Source organism: Populus nigra, chromosome 6 (genome assembly GCF_951802175.1).
Source record: "Populus nigra chromosome 6, ddPopNigr1.1, whole genome shotgun sequence".
NCBI classification, from domain to species: domain Eukaryota; kingdom Viridiplantae; phylum Streptophyta; class Magnoliopsida; order Malpighiales; family Salicaceae; genus Populus; species Populus nigra.
The window spans coordinates 11,677,566-11,695,232 of NC_084857.1; the positions used below are offsets into that span (position 1 = coordinate 11,677,566).

Consider the following 17,667-nt stretch of genomic DNA (forward strand, 5'->3'; position numbering starts at 1 on the left):
CTGTATTGTAGCAGTGCATTTTAGTTCTTTGTTCTACTATCCTTTTGCTCAGATAACGGATCAAATGATGGATTCAAACCTCTTTGCTTTCAAGATTATATTAGCTTATGTGTCATAACTCGTTAGCACCAATAAATGAATCACGTGACATCTAAATATGTGTCATAACCGTTTGGTAATGCGCTTAACTTGTTTTTCAAAATGTTTTTTATTTTAAAAAACAAATTAATGTTTTTTAAGTGTTTTTTTTTTATGATTTTGATGTGTTAAAGTAAAATAAATAAATAAACAATTTTATGGTATATTTTCAATTAAAAAGTGCTTTTACACAAATATTTTGCACTTACCAAACACGAAGTTGGCAGTCAAAGGTTACTCCTGTCATGTTAGTTTGATACACTGCTGTAAAGCTAGTTGGCCTAAAGAAGTTCTCTAGAATATTGAATTTTAAAGTGATTGTTATTCCAGGATAATTTAAATTTTAAAAATCACCTTGCTGTGCGAAGCTATGTTTATCATCAATCTGTGTATGTCTGGAAAGGCAGTGGTGACTCGCTGGTTTGCATAAACACTTTTTTTTATTAGATTAAGGTGGACATCAAGTCACAATTGTTGGAGGTTTCAAGAATCAAAATGGTTGAAGACAAGTAGGCCTAGGATGGGGAGCATGAAATCAGTGATCGGCTGAAATTGTGCATGTCCCCTTCGGCGTAATTTTTTAGAATTTCTCGCAGCCAATACGTTCTCCATTGCCCATCCGATACTATAGCTTTAGTAAGGCAAAAAATATATATTACAACACTTCAAGATGTACAGGACATGAGCCACCATTATTATGCAAAATCCAAATGTAAGCTACTACATCGAACCTTTAAAACCCGTAAAACTAAAATCACTCAACAGAAACAAAGTACGCGCACCACTATTGCAAGGCACGTAGGGTTGCTGCTGCAGCATTTTTTCTTTCGTTCTACTTTATGGGGGTGTAGATATCTCTCCCGGATCATATCCTTTCGGGGATGGTGGCCTTGGCCTGTCATCTCTGCCATTAGCTCCTGGGGACTCTTCCATCAGGGTGAACCTGTAAGCACTACTCACGTTTTTTCAGTGTCTTATCTATGGAAATTTGAACATGTAGGATTATGATGGTTCATGGAAAGTAAATACCTGCCATGAGTTACTCCAGACAAGAGAGAGACTAGGAAGAGCAACTGGAGCACAAGAGAAACTAGATTCATTTTCTTGGCCATGAGCAGAGAACTAGCCCAGGCAGGGTCTGAAAGAACACCTGTTTTCCAATTGCGGTCCCTTGGAGAGAACGAATTTATTAAGAAGACAGAAAGAATGGCCTTTTGGGCATGTAGTTTTTTTAAAAAAATTAAAATGATCGCCCTTGTGCTATTCAACACCTAATCCTTCTGCAGCATTAATTATTGTTAGTATTTGGTCAGTCAAAATAATCCGTTGAATAGGAGATAATCTAAAATCAAAAGAAGCTAGTTTTTCAAAGGGGCACCTTGCTCTTTAGAGCTTGTTCACATGGTACACAATCTGGGAAACCCCTTGTGCTATTCAACACCTAATCCTTCTGCAGCATTATGTATCGTTAGTATTTGGTCAGTCAAAATAATCCGTTGAATAGCAGATTATTTTAAAAAAAAAAGAAGCTAGTTTTTCAAAGGGGCACCTTGTTCTTTAGAGCTTGTTCACATGGTACCAATTTGGGAAACATCAGCTGGGAGCTCTAATCTATTCCACTCTCTTGGCAGCTTCGAACTAGGACTTATCGATATACTAAATTGTCGAAGTGTGTATAGATTACAACGCCAGTCATAATTTTTAGAGATTTTTGGCACAAGCGTTTTCTTTTCCTGTTAGTGCTGTGGATAGGCAGAACCTTTCACATTTTGTCCAAACTATGCTACTTTGGTAGAATTCCCAACCAAATTTTATGTCATGATTTCACTGTTGATGCATCAGCAGGGGAGGCCCACGTCGGTTTTAGTATGGGTTTGAAACGTTGATTCTAGTCTGAAACATCAAATGTGAAGGGAATAGAGAGCCAGCATAGATGTGAACTAACATGTTATAATTTCTAGAAAGAACCACATGCTATCATATTCGATGTAAGGAGATACACAGAAGTTTTTTAGACCTTTAACTTGTAACCACTGCACCACAAAATCATCTGGTTTTTCAATGCTTGGATCAATCAGATTAGGAGGGGTTCTTCAGCGGTGAACCATCATACCAAAGCTGTGGCTGGACCCAATAAGCATACCAGGCAATTCTTCCACTTTTACCTCAGACATTATCGTGTGCGTCAAGCTCAACTTTTTCTGTGGCAGGATTATTTGATGATTTGCTTCTATGTAGCATAAAATTGCATGCTGCCACAGCCTCGCCTACTGTAAGATAGATCCATTCCTGACCAATGCTTTCCATGAACTTTGACTTCTCTAGCTTCTTAATCACCTCACTTCTTGGGTTCGCCAGTACGAGCTAGATCAACAGCAAAGTAATCCATACTTTAATAACCCAGGACTGGTTGCACAGAAGCTAAAATATGGAAAGATTGAAAACTATTTAATTGTACCTTGAGATCTCTTCTATCAATGTTTTTCTTTACTTCTTCAAGCATACTGATCCCACTTGTATCTATGCTGCCGACAGCTGTGGGTTGAATAGACGGAAACATTAGGGTCAAATTAAGCTAATAGGGGCAAAAGATAAGTCTGATGGCTAGACTGATTATGATTAGTTAAGACACTTACCACTCAGATCTAGTATCACATACTGTAAGCTTGATCCTCCTGTGGATTTTAGCTTTTCTTCCTCCTCATATATCCATCTTGATATCCTGAACAACAAAATTTAAATAACAAAGAAGATTCGAGTGATGGTGCAAATTGTTTAACATTTTATCGTTTAATATCTAAATGTATTATTTTGCATACCTTTCTCTCAAGTAGTTTGCGTTGGCAAAGTAGACTGGTGCATCAATCTGGAGAATGAGAACTCCTGGAACATTGTTTGCAATTGGGTATTGGTCTATGCTTCTGTAAATCATGGAGTTGGGAATGTTGCCTAAAAGAAAAGTCCTTGGCCTTGCTACAGACATGAGCATCCTTAGCAAAGAAATTGCGACCTGCATAGGCAAATGCTGATCATATCAGGAATATTCAACCTAACACTTGTTTCAAGGGAATAAATACTGGCTGGTGTTTATGCTACTCACAGCAATGACCAATCCAATTTCCACACTGCCAAAGACAACACCAATATATGCACTCATGCAAACAATGAAGTCACACTTATCAACTTTCCAGAGGCTAATTGCAGCTTCATAATCAATTAGGCCGAGCATTGCAGCAATGATAATGGAGGAGAGAACCACTAGGGGAGTATAATGGAACAAAGGTGTTAGAAATAGCAACGTGATCATCACAGCTGTTGCCATGACTATGTTAGAGACTGCAGTTTTGCACCCTGCATTGAAATTCACCGCAGTTCGCGAAAATGGTCCTGCAATCCAATCCAATCCAAATCAATACAATTTGTTTGTAATAGGAGCTTATGCATTACCAATAAGTTGAATATAACCATAAAAATCAGTGTTTAGGAAAGTATTTGCCTAGTTTACTCATTGGATCGAGTATTTACGAAGGGGCTTAAAATCAAGTGAAGCAACTTAATTAGACCAAACCAGTCCCCAATGGATCCATGATTCAGTCCCGTTGGGTTGGGCCTTAACTTGTTGTACAGCATAGAATCAGTACCTGTGGTCAGATAACAGGAGGTGCAAGAGCCTGCAATATTCATCATCCCAAAAGCAATCATCTCTTTGTTTCCATCAATATGATAATTCTTGAACATGGCAAAGCTCCTCCCAACAGCTACTCCTTCCTGAATATCGATCAAGCCACCCTTTTTGTTAATTATTTTAATTTTCTTCTTTTGGGCTTTAGACCCGATGTATTAACCCGAAAATAAATGAATATCATCAAGCTTAGGCGATTAAATAAAATATCATTTAGGAGTGTGGATAAACAACATTTTTTTTTTGAATTTTTTTTAAATTTTAAAATTAAATTCTTTTGATATTTTTTTTATATATTTTTAAAGTGCTGATATTAAAAATATATATTATTTTTCATGAAAAATCACTTTCAAAATCATCTTACACCACGATCTTAAACAAGAGACTTTTCTTTCCTTTTCCTTTTTCTTTTTACATACATATTCAAGCTGTGTACATCAACTTATTCATTGAGGAATTCCTTAAATCGACTAGTGATCATATGCATAATATTCCTGGCCACCACAACATGATTATGTGTCCACAGACTAAGGCCAATTTGTGCACTGACGATGTCGTACGCATGCCAGAGAGCTGGTGGTTAATGGGGAGCATGTGAGGGAGTGGAGTTTGATGTATATGTGTGAGTGAGGATGGAGAAACCAGTACTACTACTACTTACAGCAAGAGCTATGACACCAGTTATGATTCCAGTTTTAATAGCTGTCATCAGATATGGAGACCCAAAAGCCAACTCAGACACAGATGGCGGATTCAATCCCTTCTTCAGGTGCCCGATCTGGACAAAACAAACAAATGCAACATTCCATCTTATTAGTTTTTTAAAGATTAAAATCATGGTTTTTTTTATAACGAAATCATGACTTTAATTGACGATAACATTGAACTTCTTTCCTTTTACCTAGCAGGTGAGATCTTGACCATCGTACCCATAACAATGAATCCATCCAACAAAGAATGTTATTCCTTTTGGTGGGATATTATCGGAAGTCTTAGTTAGGGATTATAAGCTGTACACGGTTCATTAATATTTTATCCCTCTCTCAAAAAAGAAAAAAAAAGATTTTTACTATATGAGCGATTTCTTTTTCCAAAAATTTGTAGTGAATAGAGGAGTTGGGACTCCAAATCTTAAAATGTGCATGTATAAGAAATTATTTATATGCGTTGATGAGAGAAAACTCACCACTTGAACTCCGTTTTGCTCAGCGTGGGTCAAATAAACAAGAACACTCCCGACGATAACAGATGTCAGGGGTGCCATCGCACTTATCCAAAAGAAGCCTGGCTTTCTCTTGCTCTACTTGTCATCAAATTGTAACATTGCAGAGTGCAAAAACAAAATTAATTACTTGTAAATAAAAGGGGGGGAAAATAGACAGTTTCTTAATTTGTTAGATTAATACTGTAAATCAAGGTCAAGATAAATACAAAAATATCAAGGAACTATACTTTTCATCATGAAATTCAAGATTATAATATGAATTATGTTCCATAGTGAAAGCAACCTTATTATTGTTAAAGAAAAACTTCCAAATGTGTCCTATATAATTATTGGTGTTGGTGGATCGAGGTGTTAAAATTTCTTAAATGTTGACAATAACAAGGAGGTAGAGAGATGATGTGAATGTTTTACACGTTAATTAGAAGCGTGAAAGAATTTTTGGATTGCTTACAACGTATCTTGTGAGAATGAGGAAGAAGAGAAAACAACAACCCAAGACGCCACTTTCCCATCTCCACTGCAACCACCACCACCACAATAATATAATCATTATTTTTAAAATAGAAGGAATAATGAGAAGTGGTTTAAGATACGCTGTAAAGTTTGCAGACAAAAGCCAAGGCTAGCAAGAAATATATATGTACCTGGTGTGCTTGGCTAAAGACTGAACGCATAACCGATACAAGATCAGTCCCATGAGTGAAACGAACTAACCCAAGGATCCCTTTAAGTTGCTGAAGGCAAACAACCGTGGCAGCCCCTCCCATGAAACCCACTATTGTTGCATGGGACAAAAAGTCCACAATAAACCCAAGCCTGCAATTGAACAAATTAAAATCATGGTTGCGAAAAAGAAAACATGCATGAATCATGCTATGTTTAAGAGATGTCTCTGAGCACTTGCGCAATAAGACAAAACCCAAGTACCGAGGGAGCTGGAGAGGACAGTTTTAGATTGGTGTGTTAAAAAAACTGACCTTAAAAAGCCAAGAGCAGCTTGGAAAACTCCAGCAAAAAAGGTAGCGGTTAAAGCTAACTGAACATAGAGCTTAGGGTTCTCATTAGGGTTAACCTCCTTCCCTAACATGGAAGATATGAGAAGTGATGCCACAGCTACTGTACCCACGGCCAAATCTTTTGAACTCCCCAACATGGCATACACCAAAGGTGGCACAAAGCTTGAATCTACACATTAAGCAAACTGTGAGCACCAATTTTAAAAAAGCAAACATTATCAGCATAGCTATATATATACCAACAATATTTAAAAGGAAATGAATAGATTCAATCACTCACATAGTCCAAGGATTGGAGGCAAGTTAGCAAGACTTGCATAACTTATCCCTTGAGGAACTGCTAGACTGGCAATAGTAATTCCAGCTATTAGATCAGCTTTGAAGAACTCGAAGGTGTAACGAGGACCCCATTCCAGGACAGGTACAAAGTACTGCAATCCCAAAATGAATTTCCTAGATGCTGGCTGGTTCTTGAATTGCCTAAAAGGGTCATCAGGGAAAAGAGTCTCCTTGATACCCGATTTTATTGACTCAATGAATGGTTTTGCTGGAGGAATTGCCACGGGATGTGGGCATTCATAGTAGTAATCATTACCCATGATTTGTTAAACTCGGATTGTTTGGCCTATCTATCTCACAAGGAATGGTCGATGTTTTGGATAATCTTGGGTATAATATGATCGATGATTTATAGAGAGACGGTGATAGTTCAGCTTTTTTGTGTGTCCTGGCTAGGGTGCAAATGCTGCTAGCTAGCTGGCTAAGTTCGGTGACGTAAAGCAAGTTTTGCTTGCTATTGAAGAACTAACGTAAGTTGCTAGAGGATAGAGAGACAAAAGGAAGAAATTGAAGAACTTAATATTGTATTGATGATATTGCGCTCGAGTTATAGCTTTGATAGTATTGAAGAGCTGGTTAGCGAAGCCTCTATATATAAAGAGGTCGGGGGAGGTGAGGGCTTCAGCTGAGGGAATATGCAAAATGGTTAATGGGGCCCACGCATGGATGAAAACGTGTCACGCCCTCAAAACCTTGACCCATTACTCGCTAGTGATCCCTCTCCTTGTTTTTCTTGGCAATGCCTCTGATTTTCAGGATATTATTCAGATTGGAGTTAAATATTTAAATTATTTTTTCTTACTTTCGTATAGCTGTAATCCTCTAGTTAAATTGTCAGGAAATATTTTCTTGGAAAATTTCAGCAATGACATCCATTAGAAACTATATCAATATAAAAAAGGCCACGAAGAAAAATAAATGGAGAATTAATGAAGTTCTTGAGGATTTTTCATATTTAGAAAATAAAAAAGAAGTACAAGTCAAGAGTTTTTGCGTTCATTAACCCATACGCATTTCTACATTCTATAAATCTTTTATATTTTGCATTTGTTTTACAGTTTACTGTTGTATATATATTGATTGCCTGATATTTGATATTGATAAATGATTGGTTTAAATTTGATATTTATTTAATAAAAAAAATAAGTTATTATTTGAGCCATAAATTCAATGATACTTTATTCTCCTTTGTAAATAATCTTTAAATCGGTGAGTTGTAATTTAATTAGTATTTTTTCTTCCCTTTTTAAAAAATCTCGAGTTTGAATCTTTAATATATATATATATATATATATATATATATATATATATATACACGCCTCTAGATTCTAGGCATTAAGGTAGGTTTGTGCAAAAAAATAAATGAATTATATTTGGATATTTTAGGTTTGCCTAAATAAAGTTTAGCAGATGTGCTCCTCTCTAGTTGGCTGAGGACATCCAGCAAAGCACGTGGTGGTTCATTGACCTGGTACGACTAAGGTTGTGCTTTGCACTTTAATAATTACCTCTTTTATTATTTTTTTAATAAATTGCACTTTTAACAGGATTTGTTTGGGTGTTTCAACTTGTTTTTTAAATGATTTTTTATTATTAAATTAATATTTTTTAACTATTTTTTTTATAATTTTAATATATTAATATTAAAAAAATAAAAAAATATTTTAATATATTTTTAATTGAAAAACAGATTACACTGTATCATCAAAAACACACTTAATCATGAATAGCTATATACGTATATAATAATTAGTGTGGTCTCAATAATTAGGGTTCCAACTTCTCTCATTATTATAAGTGGAAAAACTAGCTAATCCAGATTCATATGAGATTTTTTAATTAGTTTTAATTTAAATCAGTGTTTAGAATATCTCTAGTGGACAATTATAAAAAGACAAAAAAACTCAGTAATTTGCTGTTCATAAAATACTGTGTATTAAATAATAATTTTATGTTTTTGTCATTCTCAATAAAAACTAATGATATTTTTAATAGGGGTAATATTATTTTTTTCACATGATTTATTGGTTATTGTTAAATTAACTGAGACAAATTGATTTTTTTATATTTTTTTAGTATAATAAAATTACTTAACTTTATATTTTTTCATGTTTGACGTATATGAGGTGATTCGGTTTCATAACCTTAGTTACAAGTTTAAAATATTAGCTTGATTTTACTTTAGTTATTTTTAGGTTTTTTTTCCTTTATAATTTGACATTAGGTTAATGGATGTTAAGTTTTGTGATTTTTACCACTTTTTTCTCTATAAGTTTATTCTTATTTTATATTTCAGGTCGCGAGTTAACTCAAGTTTTTTTTATGGTTTTTTTAATTAATTTTTTTAATTTTTAATTTTATTATTTAGTTTGCTTGAAAATTGATTTTTATTATTTTATTTAATTGTTTTTGTACGTGATTATCTCGTCTTTATTATTTAGTTTATCAAATAAAATGTTTATTTTTTTACTAGTCATTTTTTTTTCTCTTTTAAAAAATTGTCATTCTATAGATATTTTTTTATATTAAAAAAAATTAACCTAACCTGCGAGTTACTATATAATGTTGATATTCCATATGGGCAATCACTGGGATTATTAAAACCATCAAAGCAGCATTACAAAAGTTCTTGAGTCAACACTGTTGCCATGGAAGGGAACAGTAAGAAAAGAAAGTTGAGTTGAGGCAAATGAATAATTTACAAGAGAAGACCAATTCCGTGTGAAATAGTAATTTCCTTTCTCTTCTTTAATTTATTATTATACCCCCCCCATAACATTTCTTTGGTATATATGAATCTCCCCACTTACTAATAAATCATATTTTTTTTAATTAAAATTGGTCCATAATCATATGTTCTGATTATTATTATTTTGAGAAATTTATAAATTAACAAGAATAAATTTTAATATTTCAAGAAAATTAAAAAAAATATACTTTATTAAAACTCAAAATACTAATAAGATTCTATGTGAAAAAGATTGCCTTGTAATTTCTTTCTAAGAAAATATAAAATTTCCCACCTTGTCCAGGATCAGGATCTGATTCCACTAGACACGTAAAATCCTAATAAAATAAAATATAATATAATAGAAACGATAGTTGATGAGGAAGATATAGAAACGATAGTTGATGAGGAAGATTAGTATCATCATAAAATAGCTGTAGATCCAATAATCCTCAGCATCCATGATAAAATAAAATAAAAAAAATCAAATCAAATGCATCGCACAGAACCATGTTCTGTGAAAATGTGAGAATATTCTAGTCCCCTCTTTATATATATATATATATATATATATATATATATATATATATATATATATTATTACGTGGGATTCTACTGATTTGTATAGTTCGAAATTAGGTTCTAGCTAGCAAACGTGTAATTTAGGTGGAGTGCGATGCATACCTAAAAGGGACTATACTCCGAGACAGTAGAATATTCTAGAAGGCTTTGGGAGCCACGGAACCCTCAACAATAAGGATCTGTTGTGCTTTGAGTTGCTCAAATGATTTTTGCTCTTTTTAGTGTACATATCGCATTGGAATGTAATTCGAAGGTAACAAGGGCTTAATTTTAACTGGTATAATTACAATTGTATGATATATATACATATATTTATTATAATATGTTATAATATTTTTATAAAACATATTAAACTTATTTAATTTCACATCAAATATATTTATTATTACATAGGATGTTGTGCACTCGAAGTGGTGGATCGCGTCCACTTTACGGCGATCATATTCCTAGGTAACATGATGATGACATCCAATTTTTTTTGTTAGATTTAAATGTTAATGAAAATTTATTGTTAAAAAGGCAATTGATTGGCCGGTTGAACTAGTTATATGAACTAATCTAATATTTCAAATAAAAACCATAATTTTATGAATGGTTTTTATAAATATGTTTTACAAGTTAAAATATATATATTTGTTCAACTTGTAAACTAAAAAACTTAAAATATCAAAAAGTTAATATTCATATAGTAATTGTTTTTTATTTTTTAGTGTTAATTGGTGAGCTAATTTAATTGATTATTACGAATTGGTTGATCGATTTGTTTTTTTTAATAGTATTGAAATTTAATTGATAATGCAATTCTAAATTGTAATATTTAAATAAATATTACATTCTAAACTGCAAAATTAATTAAATATCCTGATCTTGAACCTTGAAATCTAAAAATGATCTATTTCACCGAAATTTTTCACGTGGACAGTAGTTGCTAACCTGAAGCTACAAGGCCCCCGGGACTCCATGTTTCACGGAAGCCGAAAACAAGAGATGATGTGTTTCACGAGGGCATAAACGATGTTGGAAAGGAATTTTAAGGTTAGCAGAACTTATTTGACCGGTAAAAAAATTGAAAATTTCCATTGTCTTTTCCTCTTGTCTTTCCATACAATCATTGTATCCTACAATAATGGTAAAGCTGCCACATTCCTCTTTCAGGCTCGCATCTCCCACTTTCTAAGAAATCTCATTGGTGAGTAGTGCCCCAATTCCTCTAAATTTAAAAGCAACAATAATGTGAATATTGTTGCCTTTACTTTACATTGTAGTTTACAGAGTGATTCTTAGTTAGTTGAGAGTGATATCAGATATTTGTCTATCTGATTCGGATTTAACCCATTCATGATTCATCCTTATCTTGCTTGATGCATAGATCAAATGATAATTCCTCGTGCTTAATTCCAGAAGGCCATATATATATATTAAAATGGTTCTGTTGTAAAATCTAAAATGGTGGTAACTGATACCGTGTATGACGAGCTAATTACATCTACTTGGATGTCATGGTTCATGAATACAGAGAACTAATTCATAGTGCCACAGAAAAGCTAGTTCTTTATGGGGAATAAAGGTCAGCTCAAAGTAGCACATGATTGGAAAGATGCTCATAACAGGATTGAAAGTACTCTTAAAGTAGCAGAGGTAAAGGAAAATGCAGTATTGTAATCCTCTTTTTTGCATTGAAATTAATAAAAAATGCCATAAATAGTTAGTGGTAAAGATGAAACTGCAAGGGCTAGCAGATGGGATTTCAACTTCTCGAAGGATGAGAAAATGGGATGCCCTCGCCAACCAAAGGCATTGATTGTAAGTGGTTTATGGTAATGATGAACTTGTTAGTTGCCATTTGGATTAGTTAAGCATTTCACCGGATAAAACTGCTTCTTCATTATTTAAGACCCTCCGACACCCTCTACCAGTACTGTTTGTCACTGATATCTGATGTAAAATGTAAACTTACGTCATTACTTGAGTAAGATTAGTCTCTCCCACTAGCTTAGATATACAGATATTATCACAGAATACTTTGCTGCTAAATTTGTTACCTCACAGAATACTGAAGAATCAATATTTAACCTATAAATCTAAGCTATCAAGAAAATAATTTCGCAAAAAATGTCAGTAACAAATTTTTCACTTTCGAGGAAATATTACACAACGTGAAACAGCACCAGAATGTTTCACACCTAACCCAAATCTTTACCCTATTATAGTTTGCTACCACTTTAGCTTTGTTTGTTTATGTGGTGCGTTTTGTGTTTCACTCCTACTGTATATTTTAATTAAAGAGTTTACTTAACTAACAAACAATTAACATAGTTTTATATAGGTTAAGAATTTTCAAGAAGCCCATATTTTCGCAATATTAAGAATTTTCAGAAACAATTTTTAGGCTAAAGAGGTCAAAACCTGCAATATTTTTTCTTACAAAGAAGAGGCTTTGACTTACAGACCACTAATAAAACAAAAACTACATGCATTTCTACTCAACGTAACTAGTTATTTCCAATATGTAGACACATGTAAATTTGGGCATCTACGGTGAGGAAAAGTTCCGGCAGCTAATTGAGGTCATATGTTCAATATTGCTTCGCTTTCCTAGGTGTAGGGAGAGTTCGGAGTGTTCTCCTCGTGAAAAAGTTTTAAAAAATTAGATCACATGCGTCGTGAGATTATTGCAAAAAAAAAGAACAGTACTTGAGAATCTGGATGACTGTGTTGTGATAATGCCCGTACTCGTTTCGGTTGGCAGTATATATTCATCATCTGTTGAAACTTGAAGTCCCGTTGTCTTGTCTTGGGAGAAAAAGATTATTCTTTCGCTGATGCAGTCCAGTCCACTGGTATATATGGATTACATGAACACTATCAGGCTGAGTTCAATTTTATGACCCATAAAATAGTACTGAAAGTAAAAGAAAACAGAGAAATTTCCACTTCCTAGCTAGCAATGGTCCCTATAGGGTTTGAAAGAAATGCACTAAAACAAATAATTGTGAAGTTATTGATTTGGTTTAAGAATGGGGAGAGAACAACCAGTAAGTTATGTGCTAGATTCTTCGCATTCCATTGTGGGAAGAACTATTCCAGTCATCACCATAACATTTTTTATTGTCGATAAATGATGGTTGATTGATCGTACTTGTAGTCTCGATATGTATAAGAAAAGCCACAGTATTATTGATATGAATATATACAGACATACTCTGATAAGCAAATGTTAATACTTCATGGAAATCACAATATTGCTTCGACGAATTTGGACGGTGGACTGATCAAATTCTCGTATCTTGTCCACTGCTGCATGCCCGCCAAGCCCCGCGCATTGAGTGCTTGGGTAGTCAGTTTCACTGTGTGTTTTCTCGGGGGATATTCCTTAATTTCCCCGTAGCTGTCGTCAGGATCAATAGAAGCTATTCGCTTAGCCTCTATCATGCACTCTCAGGTGGGCTTCCCGCATCTGGGATTCGTGTGGTGCATGAGTACTGTCTGCACTTTGTAGTTTATAAAGGATCATTATATGACATGGCGCATCCTACTGTTTTCATCGATCCTAAACGATATGCAATCTCAAGTGTAGAGCTAGCTTTAGAAACCTCTCTTTTAGTTTATTTTTCTTTTAAAGAATGCTGATCGATTACTAAATTAACAACTCTTCACCTAGCTAGGCATGTCTAGCGTGTTTGGCAGTGTGGTTGCGGGTGCTTTTTAAATAACTTTTCGTGCCAAAATGCATGCCAACGATATTTTTTTATTTTTTAAAAATCATTTTTGACATCAGCACATCAAAACGATCCAAAACGTACAAACCATATTAAATTTTAGCAAAAAAAAAAACAAAAAATTTTCAAATTTTTTGGGAACGCGGCCGCAGCCGCGATCCCAAACGGTGCCTGTCTGCTTGCACTGACGTAACAAAACCTGGATCACACATGCTCTGCTACAGCTGCTTCTTTATGTCTCCAGTCCCCACTCCTCTGGGGGTGTCTTTTTTTCCGCTTTGTTTTTTTTCCTAACATATAAAATGTGAAAGAATAATATTAAATAACTTTAAAATCTTATTTAATAATATAAATTCTTTAATAAAAATAGTTATTTGACATATAATATTTATATTAAAACATTTATATTTAAAAATTGCATGGAAGATGAATTTAATTTGCGTGAAAGAACGAGCTGAAGGGTTTCCAAGTGAAGATAGCAACATATAATGAGCAAATTCACGTGCTACTGTTATCACTTTCTTTAATTCTTAGTTATTTTTAGAGTATATTTGTTTTTATATTTTTAAAGGCATTGAGTTTATTTTTTTCCCTGTTTTAAATTATCTTTTTAGTATTCTTAAATTGTTTTAATATAATAATATTAAAAAATAAAAAATATAATTTTAACATAATTTTTTTAAAAGATACTTTAACAAATAAATAATATCACAATCACAGGCTGAAATTATAACGCATCAATGTCAACTGGCGCCAGCCGTCTACGCACTTTTCAATCTCGTTTATTCCTCTCCACCAAAAGCGTCAAAATATCAATCAGTAGTCTTTTCATCAAGTCAAAACCAAAATAATAATATATATATCAAGACCGGCACATCCCAGGTCTAAAATAATATCCATCGGCGGAGTTGTTTGTTCCAAAATGTATTTCAAATAATATTTTTTTTAATTTTAAAATAAATAATTTTATATTTTAAAATTATTTTGACGGGTTAATATTAAAAATAATTTTTTAAAAAATAATTTTTTTAATATATTTTTAAATAAATTTATAGTCCCGATGGCCGTGCTCGGAGAAATACAGCACTTTTAAGGATATGTTTTGCATTGCGGTTGCTTTTTAAATAACTTTTCGTGCTGAAATGTATGACAATAATTTTTTTTATTTTTTAAAAATTATTTTTAACATTAGCACATCAAAACGATATAAAACATATTAAATTTAAAAAAAAATTTGTGCCAAACGGTTTCCAAAATTGGAATGTGGATATTATGATTTCCGTACTTCACTTTATGACAATATTGCTGTCATAATTGAAGCACGTAATTTATTCACGACTCCCTTAATCGGCAATGATACGTTATGCGAAGAGGGTATGAGGAATGAAGTTTGTTTGATCGTGTGGTGTTTGAAAGGTGACCGCTGCTTTTCCTCGAAACTGGATTGCATTGTTGCATTGCAGATATTGAACAGGCAAGGAAATGGTCATGATGGGAGAAGAAAAGAGATGTGGAGGAGATGAAGGATGGGCACCATCTTGTGGTTGACCTTTTTCTAATAATAGAGGAGCCAGGAAGTGAGTGGCCTTGCTTAATTTGACTTCGATCGATCGTGCTGCTCCTCCTCACGTTAAAATAGACACCTAGCTCTTTCATTTGATCGGTTATGCAGAAGAAACATCACATCTTCAAAAATGCTTGGCAGATGGGGATCTCTGCTCTCTCAGACCCATGAACAGCTCCTGATAATGATTTCATGGAGATTTTATTTTATTTTTTGGATCCAGGTGGTGCCCAGCACCACGTAAGAAGATTGGAAGGGCCGTGGCCGACCTAAATCAGGAGAATAATGAGGGTTTTCACAGAGATAATTCCCTTCCTTTTACATGCATAAATATTAATATTCTTGGCTCCAATAATAAGCTTGTGTCAAATCATTGATACAGTGGAGGAGAATCACGTTCTGGACAAATTTAATAAGCAACTGTCGACCGTATAAAGAATTGAAAATTGATGACTTGTTGTTGCAGCACCAAGGGAAATGTCAATTAATTAATTACATTATGCTTCCAGTACCCTACATATCTATAAAATTCTTCTCTTAATTTTATCTTTAGATTTTGAATCTGATCGCTTTCCAATTTCTAAATATCACCACTACACCAACGGTTCATTAATTAGAATTTGTGCTCCTCATTTATATATATAATATTAAATCTCATGCTTTCTAATAAACTCTGAGTAATTTATTGTAATTTTAAAAAATTGTAACATATCATACGCGTAACAATCAGCTAGTTTTTAACCTAAACAATTAAAATTGTTTGGATTGACTAGAGAGAAATTGAAAAGCTTCTCTTGTCACCAAAAGATTGTTTTACTATGTATCCTTTAAGATACTATTTCAAGACATTATTTTTTTTACTTTAGTCTATATTTAGTGTTGAAATTAATAATATTATAATAACCTTAGTTCTAAAATTAGGTTTGACATGATGAGTTGACTTGGAATCCAGACCTACCCGGAGCTTGGATTGGTCTAAGTTTAAAAATAGAAAAATGATTGACTTAACATGACATGTTCACAAACCCATATTGACTCGGGATAAAACACAGGTAAAAAATCTATTGATTTTTTTTGTCAAAACAAGGTTTTCTTGATTATTTCTCTAAAAAAATTAGGTTGACCCTCCAACGAATTGACTCTCGAGTTGAACCTTGTCTCGAGTCGACTCTCGATTCGGGTTTAAAAACTATTATAATAACCACTTTTATTTTTATGTTGACCCTCTCAATATGTGACCCGGACCTTGCATCGAGTCGACCACCGAATTGTATTTTAAAAATATAATAATAACTATTTTTATTTTTATATTGATTTGGATCAACTCGAGCTTCGACTAGTTACTTAAGCTTTGTCTCAAATAAACCTCCGAGTTGGATTTTAAAACTATAATAATAATTATTTTTATATTTGTATGTTTTAGTTAGATAATTTTGAAATTAATTATTTTTACAATTATATTATAGGCATAAAGACTGATAAATATTATATTTGGAGACTTGTTTTCTTTGTACTGTTTTGAAAATACATAAATTCACTCTAAAATTATCTGAAAAACAAATTTATATTTATATTTATATTTATTTCTTCAATCAAATATATGTCTATCTTCATTATCTGTATCATTTTTCTTTTAAAACAATAATCAAACACTATCCTTGCATGATAATTTTTACTATAGCAGCGGATGGATAGAAAGCCGGGCATCAACAACATTTTAACATTGGGTTCTCCGATTAAAAGATCTGTAAGTGGCCCACTTGTCTTATCCTGATGAGCATATCTGGATACTTTCTTATCATAGGGCAGGCTTTCTAGACTGGCTTAAAGCCATATATAGGCTTTTCTATTGTGTTTTGGGCTTTGTGAGAAAATATATGCTAGCCCAGGATAAAAGAAGAAGTGGTTTCATTTTAAAGCCCACACATGGATCTCTTTATTTTTCCTTGACTTTCTCTTTTCTTTTCTTTTCTTTTTTTATTTTTTAGTTCTATATCTTAAATTCGCGAGACGAATTTAAGAGGGTGTTTCTGTTCATTTCGAGAGCATATGATGTATCCAAGTGTATTCCTCCTCCTCCTTTCTTTTTTTTTTACTCTTTTGTATTTAATTTGCTATTTTAATGTTTTTTCTTGTCATCTATAAATGAAGAAAAAAGGGAGCACAGTACATAATTATTTTTAATATCACCACATTAAAATTATTAAAAATATATATTTATAAAAAGTTAATTTAAAAACAAAAGCTATCACAATATTTATTTTCATGCAACACGGCTTCAACACTGGCACAAGGCCGTAACTTACGTGATCTATGTTAAGTTGCGCTCGAGGAACTCGCCCGTAAGAGTCCATGCTTTTATTCCATCCATATTTTTCCACGGATTGGTGATTTTAGGCATGGAATTAAACACTGCTTTGGTCGGGGGAAAATGGTAGTGTACATTTCCTAGGCCACCATCCAGTGTTTTTTGTTTCTGTGTTATTGAACATTTATTTAGTCCGGTGACAGGTCGGTTTTTCATAATTGCTCTGCAGGTTATGCGTAATTACCTAGCCTTGTTTACGAGCATGTTAATTTATCATTTACTTTTTGTCCGTGATTGCTGTTGAGAATCGAGTGATATTTTTGTTTTGCATTTTTGTATATGATTAAATAGTTATTAATGTCCTAA

General features: G+C 33.2%; 1 protein-coding gene across 2 annotated transcripts; it reads right to left on the bottom strand.

The window, feature by feature from the left end:
* Positions 1-770: 770 nt before the first annotated feature.
* LOC133696756 (sulfate transporter 3.1-like) lies at positions 771-6,949 on the bottom strand. Of its 2 annotated transcripts, none has more exons than XM_062119032.1 (14): positions 6,342-6,949; positions 6,023-6,230; positions 5,690-5,861; positions 5,497-5,562; positions 5,007-5,120; positions 4,482-4,598; positions 3,780-3,906; positions 3,239-3,525; positions 2,958-3,148; positions 2,775-2,860; positions 2,597-2,673; positions 1,688-2,502; positions 1,168-1,588; positions 771-1,081 (listed from the first exon to the last, which is right to left on the bottom strand). In XM_062119032.1, exons 1-12 carry the CDS (start codon positions 6,658-6,660, stop codon positions 2,305-2,307), a joined length of 1,962 nt encoding a protein of 653 aa, XP_061975016.1. In that variant the 5' UTR covers positions 6,661-6,949; the 3' UTR covers positions 771-1,081; positions 1,168-1,588; positions 1,688-2,304. The 2 variants fall into 2 exon arrangements, with proteins under 2 accessions (XP_061975016.1, XP_061975015.1); XM_062119031.1 differs by having other exon boundaries at positions 771-1,090.
* Between the last annotated feature and the right edge of the window lie 10,718 nt (positions 6,950-17,667).

Bases quoted from the DNA above. Each gene is read 5' to 3' on its own strand.
- LOC133696756 (XM_062119032.1), bottom strand. From the start codon at position 6,660: ATGGGTAATGATTACTACTATGAATGCCCACATCCCGTGGCAATTCCT. The intron at 6,231-6,341 runs GTGAGTGATTGA...CTTAATGTGTAG, and splicing joins GCCTCCAATCCTTGGACTAT to ATTCAAGCTTTGTGCCACCT. The intron at 3,149-3,238 runs GTGAGTAGCATA...TTGCCTATGCAG, and splicing joins AAATTGGATTGGTCATTGCT to GTCGCAATTTCTTTGCTAAG.